Raw genomic sequence first — 16,859 nt, forward strand, 5'->3', positions numbered from 1 at the left:
GTGTGAGGGAAGTTATGGAAGAGATGATTTGTTAGAGGCTGTGATGAGTGGAATTTTACTGTCCATGTGCCTGCCAGGATCGGTTACCTTTGACTTCAAACCCCCCACCCAGACACTTGTGAGGCTCACCCCAAATGATCTTGGCAAGAGGATCTGAAGCCGTGGCCTGTGTGCAAGCACATGCATGTGTCTGCTCTTTAAACGTGTGTACAGTACACATTATCACCTGATTACTGTGTGTGCATCAGTGTAGCTAAAGCTGCCTTTTCATACATGCACTTGTATCTATGTGTGTGTGTGTGTGTGTGTGTGTGTGTGTGTGTCAGAAAGTGATTCAAGATGAACCAAAGATGTTCCACAGAGGAAAGGCCCAGCTGGTTCTCATTGCACAGAATACAGTTTCTATTACCAGCAGTGCAATTGCTTTTAAAGCTACTTGTAGCCCGACCGCTTCCATTAGAGCGACCATTTACATACGCTACCTCTAACTGGGCAAACAGCACCTGATGACAGGGAGTGCTAAAATAAAAGAGTGAAAAATGAGTGTATAGTTTATATTTATTAGCTTTACACAGCAGATAAAGGTGTGATTCTACCTACTGAAAAAGAATGGTGTATTTACATTTTTAAATTGACAAAAAACAAACGGTCTCGGACTAAAACTCTTGTCTGCTTTATTGCGCCGCTTTTTTTTCTGTAAGTTGTGTAAATGTGACTCACATGTGAGTTCTTAACAAGAGCTCACATGTCAGACTCTGAATTTAGTGTTGAATTAATACAAGACATGTATGAAAAACATCACAGCATCAATATTAAAAAAAAGCAATTAGTTACATACTGTAACTTCAAAAGAAGAATGGGATCATTCAGAACTTATTAAGCATTGTTTTCTTCATTGCTAAAAATAGTAAGATGTTCAAGCTCTTCCTCAGCTGCTGAAGCGTCCCAAAGGGCACAGCCACAGACTTTCATTTATAGGAAAAAAACAAGACTGGCATTTGACAGTACCAGTCACCGGCTGTGTTTTTAATAAGAGCAAAGGCCTCGACAGTGAATGAAACAACAGGCAATATCAGTATGAGGTACATATTGGGCTATAAAACTATAGGCACAGCAACGCCAAGAGTCCGTTCATTCACATATCCACACTTCTCCACTCTGCTGCCCGAGGGCTGATGACAAGGTGTTTCTGAAATCGCATTAGGGGCCCTTTCATAAAGGTTTCATTGGGGAGTGTGTAACAGCTTGAAGCATTTAGGCTTTGTTTAATACGATGCAGACTCGCTGCTCGATGCTTTGTCTCCCGTGTGGAAAGGGGCCCGGGATGCCAGAGACCCCCACTGTCAGAGTCAGCTTTGATATCAGGAGGTGGAGGGGGAAACAGGGCAGAATAACCTTTCTCCAACGCACACACACACACACAACCACCCCACCCCGAAACCTGTACGCTCACGTACCTGACTCTGCCCTGCTGCCCTGTAGAGTTATGGCCGTCCAATGAACAAGTCAAGCTTTGAAGTGCAGGTCTCCAGGGATCCACACCCTATGGGAGATGTGTGTGGAGAGAAGAAATCATGATATACAGTACTGTGTCCATTTCAGACACATGCTGTATCTGTTAGGTACGGTACCCGACTTCCAACACCCTGACTGCTCCTCAGAATGAAGCTGAAAAATATGAAAAATCAAAAAGATATTTTGAAAACTTATATTAGAGTGAGTCACGTGACATCTTTGTCCAAAGCAAATGTCATTTTGACCCTGTATACAAACACAATGGGATCAACCTGGGGTTCAGTGTGTAGCTCAAGGACAGGAATATGATTAATACCTGAGCTGCTCTCCCACCACAGCTGCATATGTATACACAAATGGATTAGCTGTTTATTTGATCGGTTTTGTCCAATAAGAGAGAGCGAGCTCTCAGCACAAAGGAACAAACCGTAAATCCAACCCACGCTCAACTCAAACGCACTTCACTGACCTGACAGTTACAAAAAACAGTGTTGCCAGAGCAATTATGTTGGCTATAACACAATTATATTCATTATGCATGAGCTACTTCCAGAATCTGAACTTTAACCAGGCTGAACAGGAGGGGAGGGGGTGGGGCCTTTCTGACAGGGTTCAGAGTAAATTTGCTGAACAAATGACAGAGGGACTGTGCACTCGGGTGCTGATGGAGCAGCCTCCTGCACAAATAACGTGGCCTAATTAGTGCTGCACTTGTGACCCTGGTGCCAAGGTTAGCACGATGGTCGGCCCAGGTTCACAGCGCGATGTGTTAGCCAGGTGGCCCCAGACTAGACTAAGCTGGGTTAGACTGAGAGCTCAGGCACTCTGGGTGGGGGGGGGGTGGCAGAGCTGGAAGGCTGGGCAAACAGTGGTGGTGTTTGTTCTGTTGATTGGGCTAGGACAGGCAGGGTGAAGCTCGCCGGATGTCAACACAGGGGTGGCGTTTACAGTCCACTGTCGCTGCCTCAGTGTCACCTGTGTCACCAACAACATCAGCTCTCAGCTCTGCTACAGACGCAGCTGTGGGTCTATCCTCACGCTACAGGACAATAAATCTACTCTGTGGCCTAAAGTCAGAAGATAATTCATTTCTACACCCTCCATCTGTTTCATTAAGCTGCATGAAACTTTCACTTCACAGTTAATGTCACAGCCCTTTTCTTAGCTCACACTACAGAGTCTGAATGTTTATTCTCTCCATGCAGAGTGAGTAGGCTGCAGCTCTAATTCAAGGAGGAAATTATTCAACGTTTCAGTGCTCATCTGAGAAGGCTTCAAATGTGTGTGTGTGTGTGTGTCCTACACATCCACCCCCCCTGAGCGAAGGCCCCCGGGACACATTGTAAAGACGCCGCCGCATTTTTCCTTCACACTCTCTGATCTGAGTTATTAGCTCAGAGGCTAAAAGCGCGCCGTTGTGAAGAGGAGCTGTAATGAGAAAAGCAGGTGAGCTTTTTAACTAGAGTTTCACAGCTATTAAAGTGCCAACACACGGCGTTACCATGGTGACGAGCGCTGGGTGCGAGGCTTCAGGGGAGTCAGCATTTTTGTTTGCGAGGGGAGGATGTTTGTTTTCAAATCGGACGCTCAGTTTTATGACATGATTAGTTTTCAATCCATTACTGAATGAGGTCTCGTCAACTCAGTATTTAGGTTCTGAAAGGTTCTTTAAAGCTCGACTGCAACATGGTAAGTCGTAGGTTACTGCTGCCATGGATGATAATAAATATATGGACTGTAACTCGTACATATTCAGCTGTAAAACCTGCGTCAGGAAACATGTCATCCCAGTACTCAGTTGCCTTTTCAAACCTCTGTCCTCACCAGAACTGAACAAAGGTTCAAGTTTTTAACAAGCAGTTACGCACGTTGCATACAACAGATGTAAAAATGGCATGGGTCAGCTCCCAGGATCACAACAGAAACGTCACGACAGCCAACAGTAATCCTGTCTAATCTCTCTACCCACGTTCAGTCTTATCAGGAAAACAGACGGGAGCCCTTCTGCACCGTTTAAGAGATAAAGACTGTCATATTATATCAACAGAGGAATCAACACTGCCAGTATCAGTCATTACTGAGTTACTGTCAAAGTATTGTGAGACACAGCAGATTAAGCACAGGACATTTGCAAAGGGAGAATTCATTAATATCTAACTGAACAAAAACTTTTCTCTTGGTAGAAAAACTCTGGACTTTGAAAAATGTGCAGAAACTACAGACCACACAGAACCAGAGTTTGACATTGTTGCTATGAGGATGTATATTTCTCTTTTTCTTACTGTCACAGTGCCACATTGCACAGAACATATTACTTGATATACACATAAATTGCAGCCATATTTTCTGAAAACAACCTTTGTGTGTACAGCAAATGTTTTCTACATCAGTGGACTCTGCAGTGTAGCTCACGGATCAAGTGATATGTATGAATAACTCTGGTGTTTTTGTCCCGAGACAAACAAAAGGCACATTAAAAGTTTGATTTGAAAGATACGTGACCTTTTGATGGGGCTGTTTCAGATTTCTCCTGCCCAGATCCCTACATTGTTCAACAGGATGTGATACACTAATTATATTTACAAGTGCAAAGCCCAGACTCCAGAGTTACACTAACACGATAAACACACCTGCCGACTGATGGCAGAACAGCCTCACAGTGTTTGTCAGTGTAAGTCTGCCCGATGTTAAATCAATAAACTACCCCAACGTTAAAAAAAAAAAAAAGAGAGAGAGAAAGCCTGATGCAGTCCACAGACTGGAAGAATCTTACTCATTCTGGCCCCCAAAATTTTCCCCTTGGCTGAATCATATCTCATCTGAATGGTATTTAGAGCTGTTTCTGATGGGTCAGGATCCCACGATAGGAGATAATTACGTGGTGACACTGAAAAGTCCATTTCTAAATGGATATATAAACGCATAATTAAATAGATGACCAAAGGGGGGAAAAAAAAATCATAAATCAAAGTCCTTTTACTAGCTTTCAGTAAAATCTCATGGCCTTCATCAGGGGATGGAGTTGTCGGGGTTTTTTTAGACATATATTTTTATATTTTAATCTAGGAAACAAAGAAAAGTAATAACATTCTTTATAATCAATATAATTTCCTGTATTATCTCTAATATAAAGACAGCTAGGTGATTTCATTTTCTAAACATTTCTTTTTTATGTCATGCACTCATACACCTTTCTTTTTTTTAGTAGTAGTATTGCTCTTCGACTATAAAAATGTCTTTTAGAGCAACAAAAAGTGTCACTTTAATGCTCATTTTATTTGTCAAATTCAGAGCTTCACAAATGTTGCTACAGTTCCTGATAAACTCTTAAAAACAAAGCCCCTGAATTTATTGATTTCCTACTCGAAGCTCCAAACTATTATTATGAGGAAACCCCTTAATAAAACAAACCAACCAATACCACTAGGGGGACACAGGGGTCAGTGAGGTCCTTCTCAAATTCACATTTTCAATCAAATCATGTTCTTTAGCTGAGCCACAGAAAAACCTTCTCTCACATAATCCAGGGTCCCTGATGCGTATTTACATCAGACAGGTGTACAGTATGTGTGTAGAGGGAGTCATGGCAACACCTGTAACACCTGTAGGAGCAGTGAAACACTAACGCGCTCGCCTCGAACACGCACACAGGGACAAAACAGAAGTAATGAGGCGGATTGTTTCCACAGAGGACAAGAATCTGAGTACTAATACATCCTTGATGTTTATTTCATCCCATCTTAGATGGAAACATGGCATGTGCCTGCACATAACTGCAAGTAAAACAAATAAATAAAAAGGTTGAATCTCGTTAATTCTGTCTGCAGACTAACTAGGGACTTATTTTTAATTTACTGTGACCAAAACTCCCTCACCAGAAATTCATCAGCTATACATCACCCACAAGCTATGTCCTAAGTGGAGATCTCATTACTGAATTGTTTCCTCAGGGCTCCATTACAGGCACTAAAATTACACGTGCTGAAGAAGAATGGGTGTGTTGTTGACTCCCCTCGCCTGTTTTACACATCTGACCAGTACACCTGGAGCGGCATCTGTGGACCGCTGAGACGAAAAGCTCAGGTCAGGAGAAACGACACTGCTGGGGAAAAAGCAGCCATGGCATGTTGTGTCACCATCGTTATGTGTTGTGTGACACTAACAGTCATTTGAAATGTTGTGTTACACTGGCATGTGCAGTGCACCTGTCTCAACACTGATATTCTGAGTTTACTTTATCTTCTAACCTGGTGACACGGCTGGTGATATGACTTTGGTCGACATGGGACTGAAATGTCTCAACAATTGTTTTTGCATATATTGCATTGCCATAGAATCTGATACAGACATTATCTGGTTAGTTGTAATAACATTGGTATTTTTTTTTATTCCACTGTATTTATTTCACAGCAGTAGTTACCAGTTACTATGCAGATCAAGTTATATACAAAACCTATGATGAACGGAGCAATCAAGCTGAAAAATAACCCAATAATATATTAAATATAATAATAATTATATCAAACTGACAAGAGCCATTTTGTTTTGCACGACAAGTACTTTTACTTTTGATACTTTTACTTGTAGTGGAGTATTTTTACACTGTGTCTACAGCTCCGTGATGAGAGCAGCTGTTAGGATTTATTTGATGCTACTGCAAAGTAATATAGATTCAATGTGATTTTGTCCTGTTTGATTTTTGGCCGGGGAATGAAGCTTACGCTGAGGAACTGTCATGTGATGTCGGACTCACTGTCCTGAGGTGCTGACAAAATTCATGGGGTGTGAGTAATAAGAAATTGGATAAACTTAGTCACCTGGTCTGGATAGAAACATCCTTCCAAATCTAAATGTGATTTTGAGTCATTTAAGAGGGAGATAAATCAGGAAAGGTGGTTCAGTCCAAAAGCAGCATGATCTGCAGGCGACTGCCTGAGACTTCTGAAAGACTGAGGATTTCAACTACTAGAAGGTAATAAAATAAATAAGCAATAATTAGAAATAAATAAATAAATAAATACATAACAAAACAGATGATAGAGGTTGCACATGAAACAGTACACAATTAACCTTACTGCCATCATTGGAGACAGCACCTGACACACTAAAACACATCGCACCAATCAGCTTCTCACGCCCGTCGTCTCATTTCCATGATTAAGGCTCTTTTTAACACATCGACTCGCAGCCTAATGAGCGCCAGTCCAGAAAACACTTCAGCGCCACATGCAGAAGTATGAGCCCTTAGGAAGGCCCATTCAATCCCATGTCAGCGTGCCCCTCTCTCTGTCTCTCTCCGCTACAAGTGCCATCCATTTGGGCAAACAATGCCAACCTTCTTTCCCTCCCCAGCCCCCAGAAACAATGGCTCTCAATTACCAGTCAACAATAAATTAGAATATTAAAAGCCACAGAGGACGGAGGAGTGGATGTGGTTGAGAAAGCCCGAGGTGTGTGACCCGGTGAGAAGTCCGCAGATGTCGGTCGGCTGGCTCTGTCACGCCAGGCCGCCTGTCTTTGACATGTAGAAAGAGAGAGAGAGAGGGCGAAGAGGGAGGAACAAACCCGAACCACCTCCACACTCGGGGTGCCCCATGTTCTTCAGTTAATCCCACTTTATCCACGAGAGGCGGGCTGTCAGATCTGCGGAGGGGGGTGGGACATGGGGGCAGAGGGAAACAAAAGCGGGACAAACACATAAGTTTTGATACATTTTAATGACTGTTTAACAAGTCCTAGGCCTGGGCCTACAGAATGGAGGCACACTCACTCCTGAAAAGCCGCATTAACAGGCTTCAGAGCAGATTCCCACAGAATGAGTTGAGTGCAAGGAGGGAGTAAGAATACAGGTACTTGTGCTTTGGTAAAATGAGGCTTATTTAAGAGCAAATGCCTGAGGGAAACACACCTGGGGATAAAAGTCTGCTGCGAACACACAGAAATCTGCTTCAAATGACATTTGCTCTGTGGGATTACTGTGAATAACAACAATGAATTCTTTCTGTCCACTGAAAACTGATTAGATTTTAATTAAGCAGTGTGTTTGTGGTATAAATGTAACCTTGTGCTTTGTTTTCTAATCAGCAGAAACTCAGCTGAAGCTTTAAAATGAGATATTTTCTGTTTTGTTTAGGACCAATGTTTCATGTTAATGATACAACAACCAATTAACAGCTTTCAACTATTCTACATCTCTATTATCCAGTCATTTACAAAACCCTGCATGAGCTTTAAAGACTCCTAATGCCTGTTTAATTAACTGATTATCGATCATAATTAATGCTTATGTCAGCATAATTAAACTGACTGACGTTAGGCCTGCTGTGATGATTTGACTCAGTAGTTATTGGCAGTCTGATTATGGGTTATTGGGAGTGATCAGCTCACCGCTTGTGTTCCAGATGGCGTTGGTTTGATTCTTGTAGCCATTCTTCATGCACTCGTCCACATAGGACTTCGGGTCGCAGCCCGACATGAGAATCTCTCTCAGCAGCGCGATGTACGCTATGGCCAGTCTCAGCGTGTCGATCTTGGACAGCCGCTTCTCGTAGGGAAACGTCGGGACGTGGCAGCGCAGCTCCTCGAAGGCGGAATTGATGCTCAGCATCCTCTTCCTCTCCCGGATGTTGGCGGCGTGCCGCTGCACCTTGTAGGGCTGATGGGACACGAGCCGACGCGCTCTGCGCTTGGTCACCTCCAGGGGTTCGTCCACGGAGGAGCTCTCTCCGTCGGCGCAGGCTCCCGCTCCGGGAGACTGCACGTCCAGGTCGGTGAAGGTCAGCTGTGCGTCCGGGAACACGGACTGACAGCCGAACGAGGACCAGGGGGACAGCTGGCCTGTGGCTGCTGTGCAGTCCAGCAGGAAGGTGTCCAGCTGGGTCTGAAACTGGAAGTTTTGGTCCATCTGTCCCCAAAATGCAAAATCTGTGGTCCCATCGTGGTCGAAGTCAAAAAGTATGTCCTCCATGTTTTAAAGGAAAGGACTCGAGTTCTTCTCCTCACTGGGGGAATAAACTGTGCAGGGGTGGTTGACAAAGTCTGCGATGGTCGGCTTTTGTGGCAACCTGCACGTGCCTGAATCTCCTGTGTGTGACAGCCTCACAGACACATCTCCTGGATTAAATACTTCCAGGGTCTCCATGTTTCTCGGCGGGTCGCTCTGGACAATTGTAAAGGCTGAAAGGGGGCTCTTAAGGACACTCTACCCCTCCTTGTGGATCGCCCATTGCTTTAACAACGAATTACAAAGGAATCAGTTGATCTCCAAACGACAAAAAGCGGGGAAAACACGTGTCCAATTATAAACTCCCCCCAAGTATTCTCGCTAATATTGACAAAAAACACTCGGTATTTAACAGTCATTGGAGGGGCTTGTGCCGAGCATTATGGCGCAGCAGGCCACGCAAACCCGATGGCCTCTGAATGGGACTGTTTTATCTATTAAAGCTCAGCTGACAACAAACACTACTGTCACAAACACATGAAAGCTTTTTGTTAGTACGAAATGTAACGAGATTTTAATGGAGAAGGAGCAGATTTCATGTTTTTTTGCCTTTGGGTTTATTCCGGTGTAGACGTATTTTTACGCACTGAAGTCAGATACCAAACAGACCTACAAGATGTAAAATATTCCGGCAGAATCACCACAACTCGTCCCACATAATTTGGGTCTAGTGGCCACATTAATACGCTCCTAATTTGCAAATGATATGACTGAGTAAATGGCAAACCATGGCGAGGACGCACGCTGTAATTACGCTGGGGTTAATCAAATTGAGGGAGTTCTTTCTTCGAGGTTGGATGGAGGGCAGCTTCGGGGATGAACTTTAATTCAACAAGGCTGTATGTTTGCGAACACGTGGTTTTGATTTGACAAAGTCCTTCAGGATGCTAATTTAAAGGGAATCTGTTTGTTGCGGTAAACACAGGCGGCGTGAGGCCTTTCGCCGAGGAGAGAGTCTTTATCAGGAGGCAGCAGCTGATTTAACCAGATTTATCCAGACGACTAACAATGAGACAGGTGAAGCTTGAGACTGACAGTTGGTGACAAGACCAAACATTTGGTAACTACATTAGGCTGCACCTACTCACCATTAACTAACTGCTTAATAGTATTTTATTAGTCATTACAAACTAAACATTAACTAAGAGTTTCCCTCAATAACCTCCTGATTCCTGCTGATTGATAGGAAGTAAGGAAGCTGCTGTTCATGAATTATGATCTGCATATGTTTGGCTCAGTGTGGACCTTATTAACACTATTCTTACAAAACAAAACACAAAACTACAAGTGTTAAAAGTCTGAATGAAGCATCTGTTCAGTGGTAGAAGTCAACGTGAGTGGAAATGTATTTATTTTTGGTGCTAGACAAACATTTTCAAACATATAGAAAAGATTTTTTCTTCCTAAACTGCCTAAACTTCACCTCATAATGTACAATATATATGTAAAATATCACACAGACTTTCAGTCAAATCTCTGATGCCGATACAATAAATACAACTGAAAAGCTTCACAAAAATAGAACTGCACAAAGATTAAACACAGGCCAATGTGAACATACACTTTACTTCTGATCAAGGCCTCAGTTTAGAACAGGGAACATATTCTGAGTTACAGATGCTTCATTTAAACTTATCTGGATGCTATTAACACTTGTAGTTTTGTGTTTTGTTATGTAAGAATCAACAGTATAAGCTCCACACTGAGCAAAGAATATTCAGTTCATAATTCATGAACAACAGCTTCCTCAATAAACAGTAATCAGGAGGTTATTGAGGGAAAACTCTCACGCAGAACAAGGGATTAATAAGTACTTTAAGACGACTAATAAAGAGCTAATAAGCAGCTAGTTAATGGTGAATAAGTGCAGCCTAAACACTTTATCTTCACAGGTGTTGGAGATGATTGTATTTGAATGAATTTTAAAGTAGATAAATGTAAATGTTTAATTGTTTTTTAAACCAGAATCTGCAGCTTCCTGGCATGTTGGGCCTATTTCATGCTCATTTCCTGGAGGTGTCCAAGTTTGATAAGGCGTTGAAATAATTTATTCTTCCTAAATCATTGCAGATGTGATTTCTATTGAAAAAACAATCCAGGGATTTTGGAAGATGACGCACAGGCGAATAAAGGCCTCAGTCCTGTCGGCCTTCTCCTTAAGTAACTCTGATTTCCCTGTAGAGAGTTTAGTATTTGTTCCGGGAAACGCATCAGCGTTGCACCCATTTCCTCCCTGGACTGAGTCACAACAGCTTTTAAGCTTTCAATTAACACGTGAAAAGGACGCAACTCCCTGATGAACTGATGCGCGGTGATCGAGCCAAACATCGAGACAGACGAGAAACTGACGAATTAACACGACATTAGTTCACTTTCTTTACATTTCTAATCCCGGACACCCTCTAATAATAGACTGATGAGAGGAAACTACTCTACAAATTTATATTTCAGATTATGAACATGGTATTTAAGTAAAAAGTTGCTGTGTATGAGCTCTAGGTTTTTGAGCCCTAACGCTGGAAAATTAAAATAACAACAAGTGAAATTATCTCATTCCATAAAAAGGATTTTAAGACTCAGGAGCTGGACTTTACAGGCTCGGTGGCGTGTTCAGATGGACCGGTTTTTACAGCCCATCATAGTAAAACGAGATCAGATTGGCTCAGCGGGACAAACCGCAGCGTGTTTGCTCGGCTTTCTCATTAATGAGGAAACAGCAGACAGGCCGTGGTATTGAGAGGCGCGGTCCCTGTCAGGACCTTCTGCCAGCCCGTCACACGCATCCCTCTCTCTCTCCCAGCTGACGGTGTCGGCTTGGTTTAGTCCGAGCTGTCAGATCCAGATCCGCCGTCATTGTCTGTGCAACAATTGAAGAGGGCCGAGGGGTTTGAAAATAACGAGTGACAGGAATCCTTAAGAAAAATCGAAATAAATGAGGGGAAAGTGAAACTGGAGCGATAAACAACACTGAGCGGGCTGGTAACGAACTTCCACATCTCCCGACTGACAGGTAAAATCGGGTTTTGCCTTTAAAGACGCTCGTTCAGTGTGTGTGGTGCGTTAATTCACTGACATGCAGCCTGCTCTGCACCGCGGCCCAAAACCTGCTCCTCCGTGCTGTAAAACCAGGTCCAGGACTCGAAGCCCGGAGGACCGGACAGCCTGGAAAAGTCAAGTGCACCTTGGACGCTGCGCACGGACCACATGCTCGCAATTAAGACTGCGGGTTTGAAGCGGTTTCCCACCTGGGAGTCACCGTGTGGAAAACAAGGAAGTCAATGAAACCGTGAATCAAACGCACATCAGAATCGATCCACACCTGCTCTTTCATGTCCTTTATTATATTATGATTTCTAATCGGTGACATACGTTGAGGGTTAATGTGGACACAGTTAGCTCACTCGGAGCTTGTGTCATTTCCTACAAATTACTGAGCTGTGCTGCTAAACTCTGATGGACTCCTCAGAGTCGGTGCCAAAAATGCGCTGCAATAATGTTGCTGCTGTGTCCAAACCCCTCTCTTTCTGTTCCTCTGACTCTCAGTCTCTCTCTCTGTGTCTCTATTTCTGCCTCTAACCCCTCTCTCTCTCTCACACACACACAAACAACCCCTAAAACCAAGCCTTAACCCTCAAACAGCCATTTAAACTTGTGGAGTTCAGCATATTGGTCCCCACAAAGATGCTGGACCCCACAAGAATAGTAGGCTCTCAGTTTTCGGACCCCACAAACAGACCAAAACAAGCCCACATACGCACTCACTCACTGTTAAAGTTGTGAGCAGCAGACATGAGATAGTCCGCTCGCCATCGATGCAACAACAAAAAGAAAGATTAACATTTCAGGGTTCTGTTCAATGACGCACATCTTGTTTGTTTGGGTACAGGGCAGATAAACATCTTGGTTCTGAGGGCCTCTGGGATCCGTCTTGGCCGCTGTGAGAGAATGGCATAGCAGCCATAGCAGCCAAGTGTAATCTTCAGCGTTTGGCCACAAAACAGCTCTTTGATCCGCACTGGGACTGAGCCCATTAGAGTGTCACGGCACACTGAAGCGATAGCTCAGAGCAGAAGTTACCCTTGACCACAGATTCGGATTCAGATAGCCCCCGGGCCTTTACCTTTAAAGGTAAGCTACATTCAGCGTTAATGCAATGAACAGTATGTGCTTATCATCAAAGGGCGCACCAGTCAACTGAATGAAAATAATGCAGGAAATGCCTCGACTGATTGCGTGCAAATCTCTCTTGCATGTGAAAAAAGTGTTGGATTTGAGGCAGCGTGCGTTGCCTACATAAGCTGTCACTGTATCTGCAACACAGGCTTAATGTGCACTCTCCTGGATCTGAATTTAAGTCATTTGTGAGATGTGTGTGTGACGTGTGCCATCACAACAAACTCAGGTACTCCTGCTGAACCCGCCCAGGAAACAAATCCAATTCTTAAAGTTAAGAAGCAGCTCATTGGCTCCGTGCCCATTCATGTCTGCGTTTCGGGCCCAGATCTGGTCTGGAAAAAGCATCACGGTCATAAAGTGGGCCTCAAGCAAACACCCCTCCAGGGGTACCACCCCTCTCCCTGGACCTGCGCGACCCCGAGGCTGGATCTCAGCCCTCGGCTTGATAAAAACACATCGGTTTAGCGGTGTGTATATACTGCGTGACAACAGGTGGTATTTAGATAATGTGAGTTTATATGTGCGCACATGTGTACAGCATCCCCTCTACTCCACTATTATATTCATTAAACCCAATTTGTGTATCTACTGTAAGACTTCTGGTGTGTGTCTGTGTGGAACAGGACTGATCTGAGGTGAGGTGTAGAGCAGTGGTGACACCTGCAGAGTACCACGTCAATATGACCCAGGAAAAAAAAAAAAAATCACCTGACTCTAACAGATGGAGTTTGGACTAAAATAATGCTCATTTCCTGATCTCAAGGACTATGAAACTCACTCAACCCATAACAAAAAAGCCATTTAAACATTCAGGTCTAGTAAGAAAAATGAAACGAGAAGGGCCAAGGCTGCAGTCACGTGTTAGATCTACGACACCAACAATATACTGGAGAGGAACGCAGCAATATCAACAATCTTAAACTTCAATTTTCCAGCTTAAGAATCAACGCAACATGGGGGATCTTCTCAGGTTCACATGCATTTTTCTAATAAGTGAAAACAGCATTTTATACCCAATAAAATCTGAGGTAGTCCCTACCAAAATCAGAGCGATGATGCTGTGGATTTTTGGCAGCGCAAACCAGAACCAGTCCGGTTGTAACAGTTGTTAAAATCATAGTCTAGTAATGATAGTAATGATGTAAGCACACGGGCTGTAAATCTTTTTCTACCTGTGGAAAATGGTGAAAAGAACAGAGGTGATGGTGCCTTTAAAGGAGCACTCCAGCAATTTAGTTTTGCAGTTCAATGAAGTTTGGGGGACTCACAAGAAGCAGATTCAAAAAAATATGATTTGATCTCTTTCATTAGAGGCCTCACCGCTTCATGCACACAACTTCCAAACTCCACATCTCAAAGTTTTAATACAGCCTTCCAGATACAAACTTTAAATCATCATCCAGGTGGAGAGTCTTCTCTGGTGTTTGTTTGGAAGATAACATTTCTGTCACAGGGATTCAATCTGAGATTTTTTTTTTCCTAACCCTAACCCTTTTTTCAGTTTTATCTAAATTCGTCCCTCTGACAGGGGCTGGACTAACGCAGTGATGAGTTTTAGCTGTGATGATTTTGTTGTGTAGTCCGTAGGTATCTTTTATGGAGACGCTCCTGCTGAAACCAGATGTGAATATGCTCCTCTTGCAACTCCACTTCCTTGGCACAAAACACTATCAGGTCCACGGAGACGCACACGCACGCAGACACACGTGGATGATACTCGGGAGATGGTCTTAACAGGCACGAGGGCGTCTTAGGTCACCGCAGAGACATGCCGGCGGACACACTGCCCTAAAGACCAGCTGCTTGCTTTGTTCCTCACACCAGTTGTCTTCATCTCTCTTTGTTCCTGACACTGTTGCTGAGGTCAGCGAGGTGTTGCACGTTTTCTCATCTCTATTAAGAGAAAATGAAAGAAACTTTTTTCCCCCCAGTTCAGTCTTTTCTAGTCCGTGTTTGAGTGGACTGAGCTCTGGATCTGATTTAGAGCTGAAAAGGAAACTCTGACACTGAGGACATTCACACTTACAGGTCGAGTGGTGGATAGGATATGGTGTCCAAAGCATGGCGTGAAAGAAAGTGATGTTAGAGAACACTGGAGACAGACGGTGAATAAGCTGTTGAATGCTCAGAGACCAGAGAGACAAAACAAAGAATGCAAACAGGGAGCATCTCTAATGTCTCTCTGTAGTTAACTGGGTGATTATCTGATAATCCAATTATCTCTTTTCTTCTGTTCAGATGAATGATCCCATCTGGTGACAGATGCTCTGTGATGGGACTGATCCTTCCTCTAATGAGAGAGGAATATAAGTGATAACGTTTAAGCAAAATCATTTTAGATATTAAGTTCCTGTACATCACAGATCCAGTTAAAAAACTATCAACTGAAAACCAAGTTTGAATGTTATAGTGAGTTCCCATTTTAATATAAAATTCAACTTTGAAAATAAATTAGTTACAGCCATGAAGTTCTTCCATCAAAACCCAAACCTTTAGCTCTGTCACAAATAATACAAATACAAAACCAACACCAAAGAATGTGTTGTTGTCTTAATAAACATGAGCAAGAAGTAACTGCATTTAAATTAAATCAAGCTCTGCACACTGTTGCCACCACCAGAACATTCTTTGTAATAAAGTCCCCTACCGTTTTAATGACAGTCTGAGAAAGAAAGAAAATTACTTCCAATTAAAAAAAAAAAAATAATCGACTGCCATACCTCTGCATCAGCCAGCCATACACCATGCAAGGAACACTCTTGAAAAGGTTCATGATTTAATTTTTGATCATGGCTGTCTCTCTATACAACTCACCCCAACTGTTGTCCCTTATGACAAATAATCCAGCGATACAGCATTAAAAGTATATTGTGCAGGAAGCCATAATAAGTGCCACAAAGGTTCAACTGGCATATGACAAAAACATCTCATCCAGGAGGAAATTGCAGCTCTTGCCAAGGATATTGAAAGAGGAAAGAGAGTGGGTGAGTACAGGAGGAAGGTTTAGGCTGTTAAACATATAGAGAGCTTTTTCAAACAGGGCCCATCTGAAAGAATAATGATGGTTCTATTATTTTTCCCCGAGTTGTTGGCATGATCGAGCAAAAGCTGCACCGAGGCTGCTCTGGAGAACAGAACCGGTCAGTCAGTGGTCAGAGTTTTGTAACATTAGAAGACCGCGGCAGCTCCATCGCAGTGGTCGAGCTTTAAAGGCAAAAGCTAGAAACTGACTGGGGAACAATCACAAAATGATTGACTGAATTTTTGAATCATCCACCAAATGCTGGAGAGACACAGAGGTGGTGATAGAGTTTCATATCACAGCAGAAAGAATGAGACGCCAATTCTCATGAGTGCTTTTCATTCGACTCGCTGTACGTCTGAATCTTCCTGCTTTGGGCCGACGCTCACGTGATCTACAGTAGCCTGCGATCTGAGATGAGGTGCATGCTGGGCATTTTGACATGACAGTATGAAAAGCTGGTGAATGGAAGATGTCTTTGCTAAACACTGAAATCATTACCTAATCATCTGTTCACCAGTCAGTGTCTGGTGGATCTAATGTGGAAGTACACACTCCAAGCAGCTGGAGTTGTACAACAGGTTGGTGATTTTGTTAAGTGGAATGAAAGTCTTAACTCGATGCATCTGTTACAGCCATTTTCCAAGTAGTGTTTATGCTGTTGACCCACATAGACAACAAATGAGTGAAATTTACCTCATAATAACACACAAATATTTGAAAGTCCATTAGGCATAATTTTGTGTGACTGACAGCTGATCAAACACTGCGAGGTAACTCATCTGTTTACTGCTCATAGGTACAAACAATCCTAAATAATTCTTCCCGGTTTTTGCTGTGACTATTTGACCTCAGCCAGATCTGCCCCACATTCACTCAGACCTCAAGTCTGCGAGGCACGCAAGCATTTCCAATCAACAGCAGTGAATTAATCCAACCTTAAAACAGAGCAAAGTCACACATCGCGGCTCACACCAAAAGCTTCGGCATCTGAAAACAATTAAACGTCTGGTTTCCATGAGAGGCTGATTTACCAGTTGACAGTTGCAGTGGGGGTGGTGGTGGTGGAGGGGTGGGGAGGGTGAGGGGTGGTGCTCTGCCCCCCTCCCATCCCCCCACCCCATCCCTCCCGGGTGCCCCGCT

General features: G+C 43.3%; 1 protein-coding gene across 1 annotated transcript; it reads right to left on the minus strand.

The window, feature by feature from the left end:
* Positions 1–292: 292 nt before the first annotated feature.
* Positions 293–9,673, minus strand: LOC108887084 (pancreas transcription factor 1 subunit alpha). Its single transcript, XM_018682262.2, has 2 exons — positions 7,903–9,673; positions 293–7,158 (listed from the first exon to the last, which is right to left on the minus strand). Exons 1-2 carry the CDS (start codon positions 8,480–8,482, stop codon positions 7,121–7,123), a joined length of 618 nt encoding a protein of 205 aa, XP_018537778.1. The 5' UTR covers positions 8,483–9,673; the 3' UTR covers positions 293–7,120.
* Positions 9,674–16,859: the final 7,186 nt, after the last annotated feature.

Source organism: Lates calcarifer, linkage group LG1 (genome assembly GCF_001640805.2).
Source record: "Lates calcarifer isolate ASB-BC8 linkage group LG1, TLL_Latcal_v3, whole genome shotgun sequence".
Lineage (NCBI taxonomy): Eukaryota > Metazoa > Chordata > Actinopteri > Centropomidae > Lates > Lates calcarifer.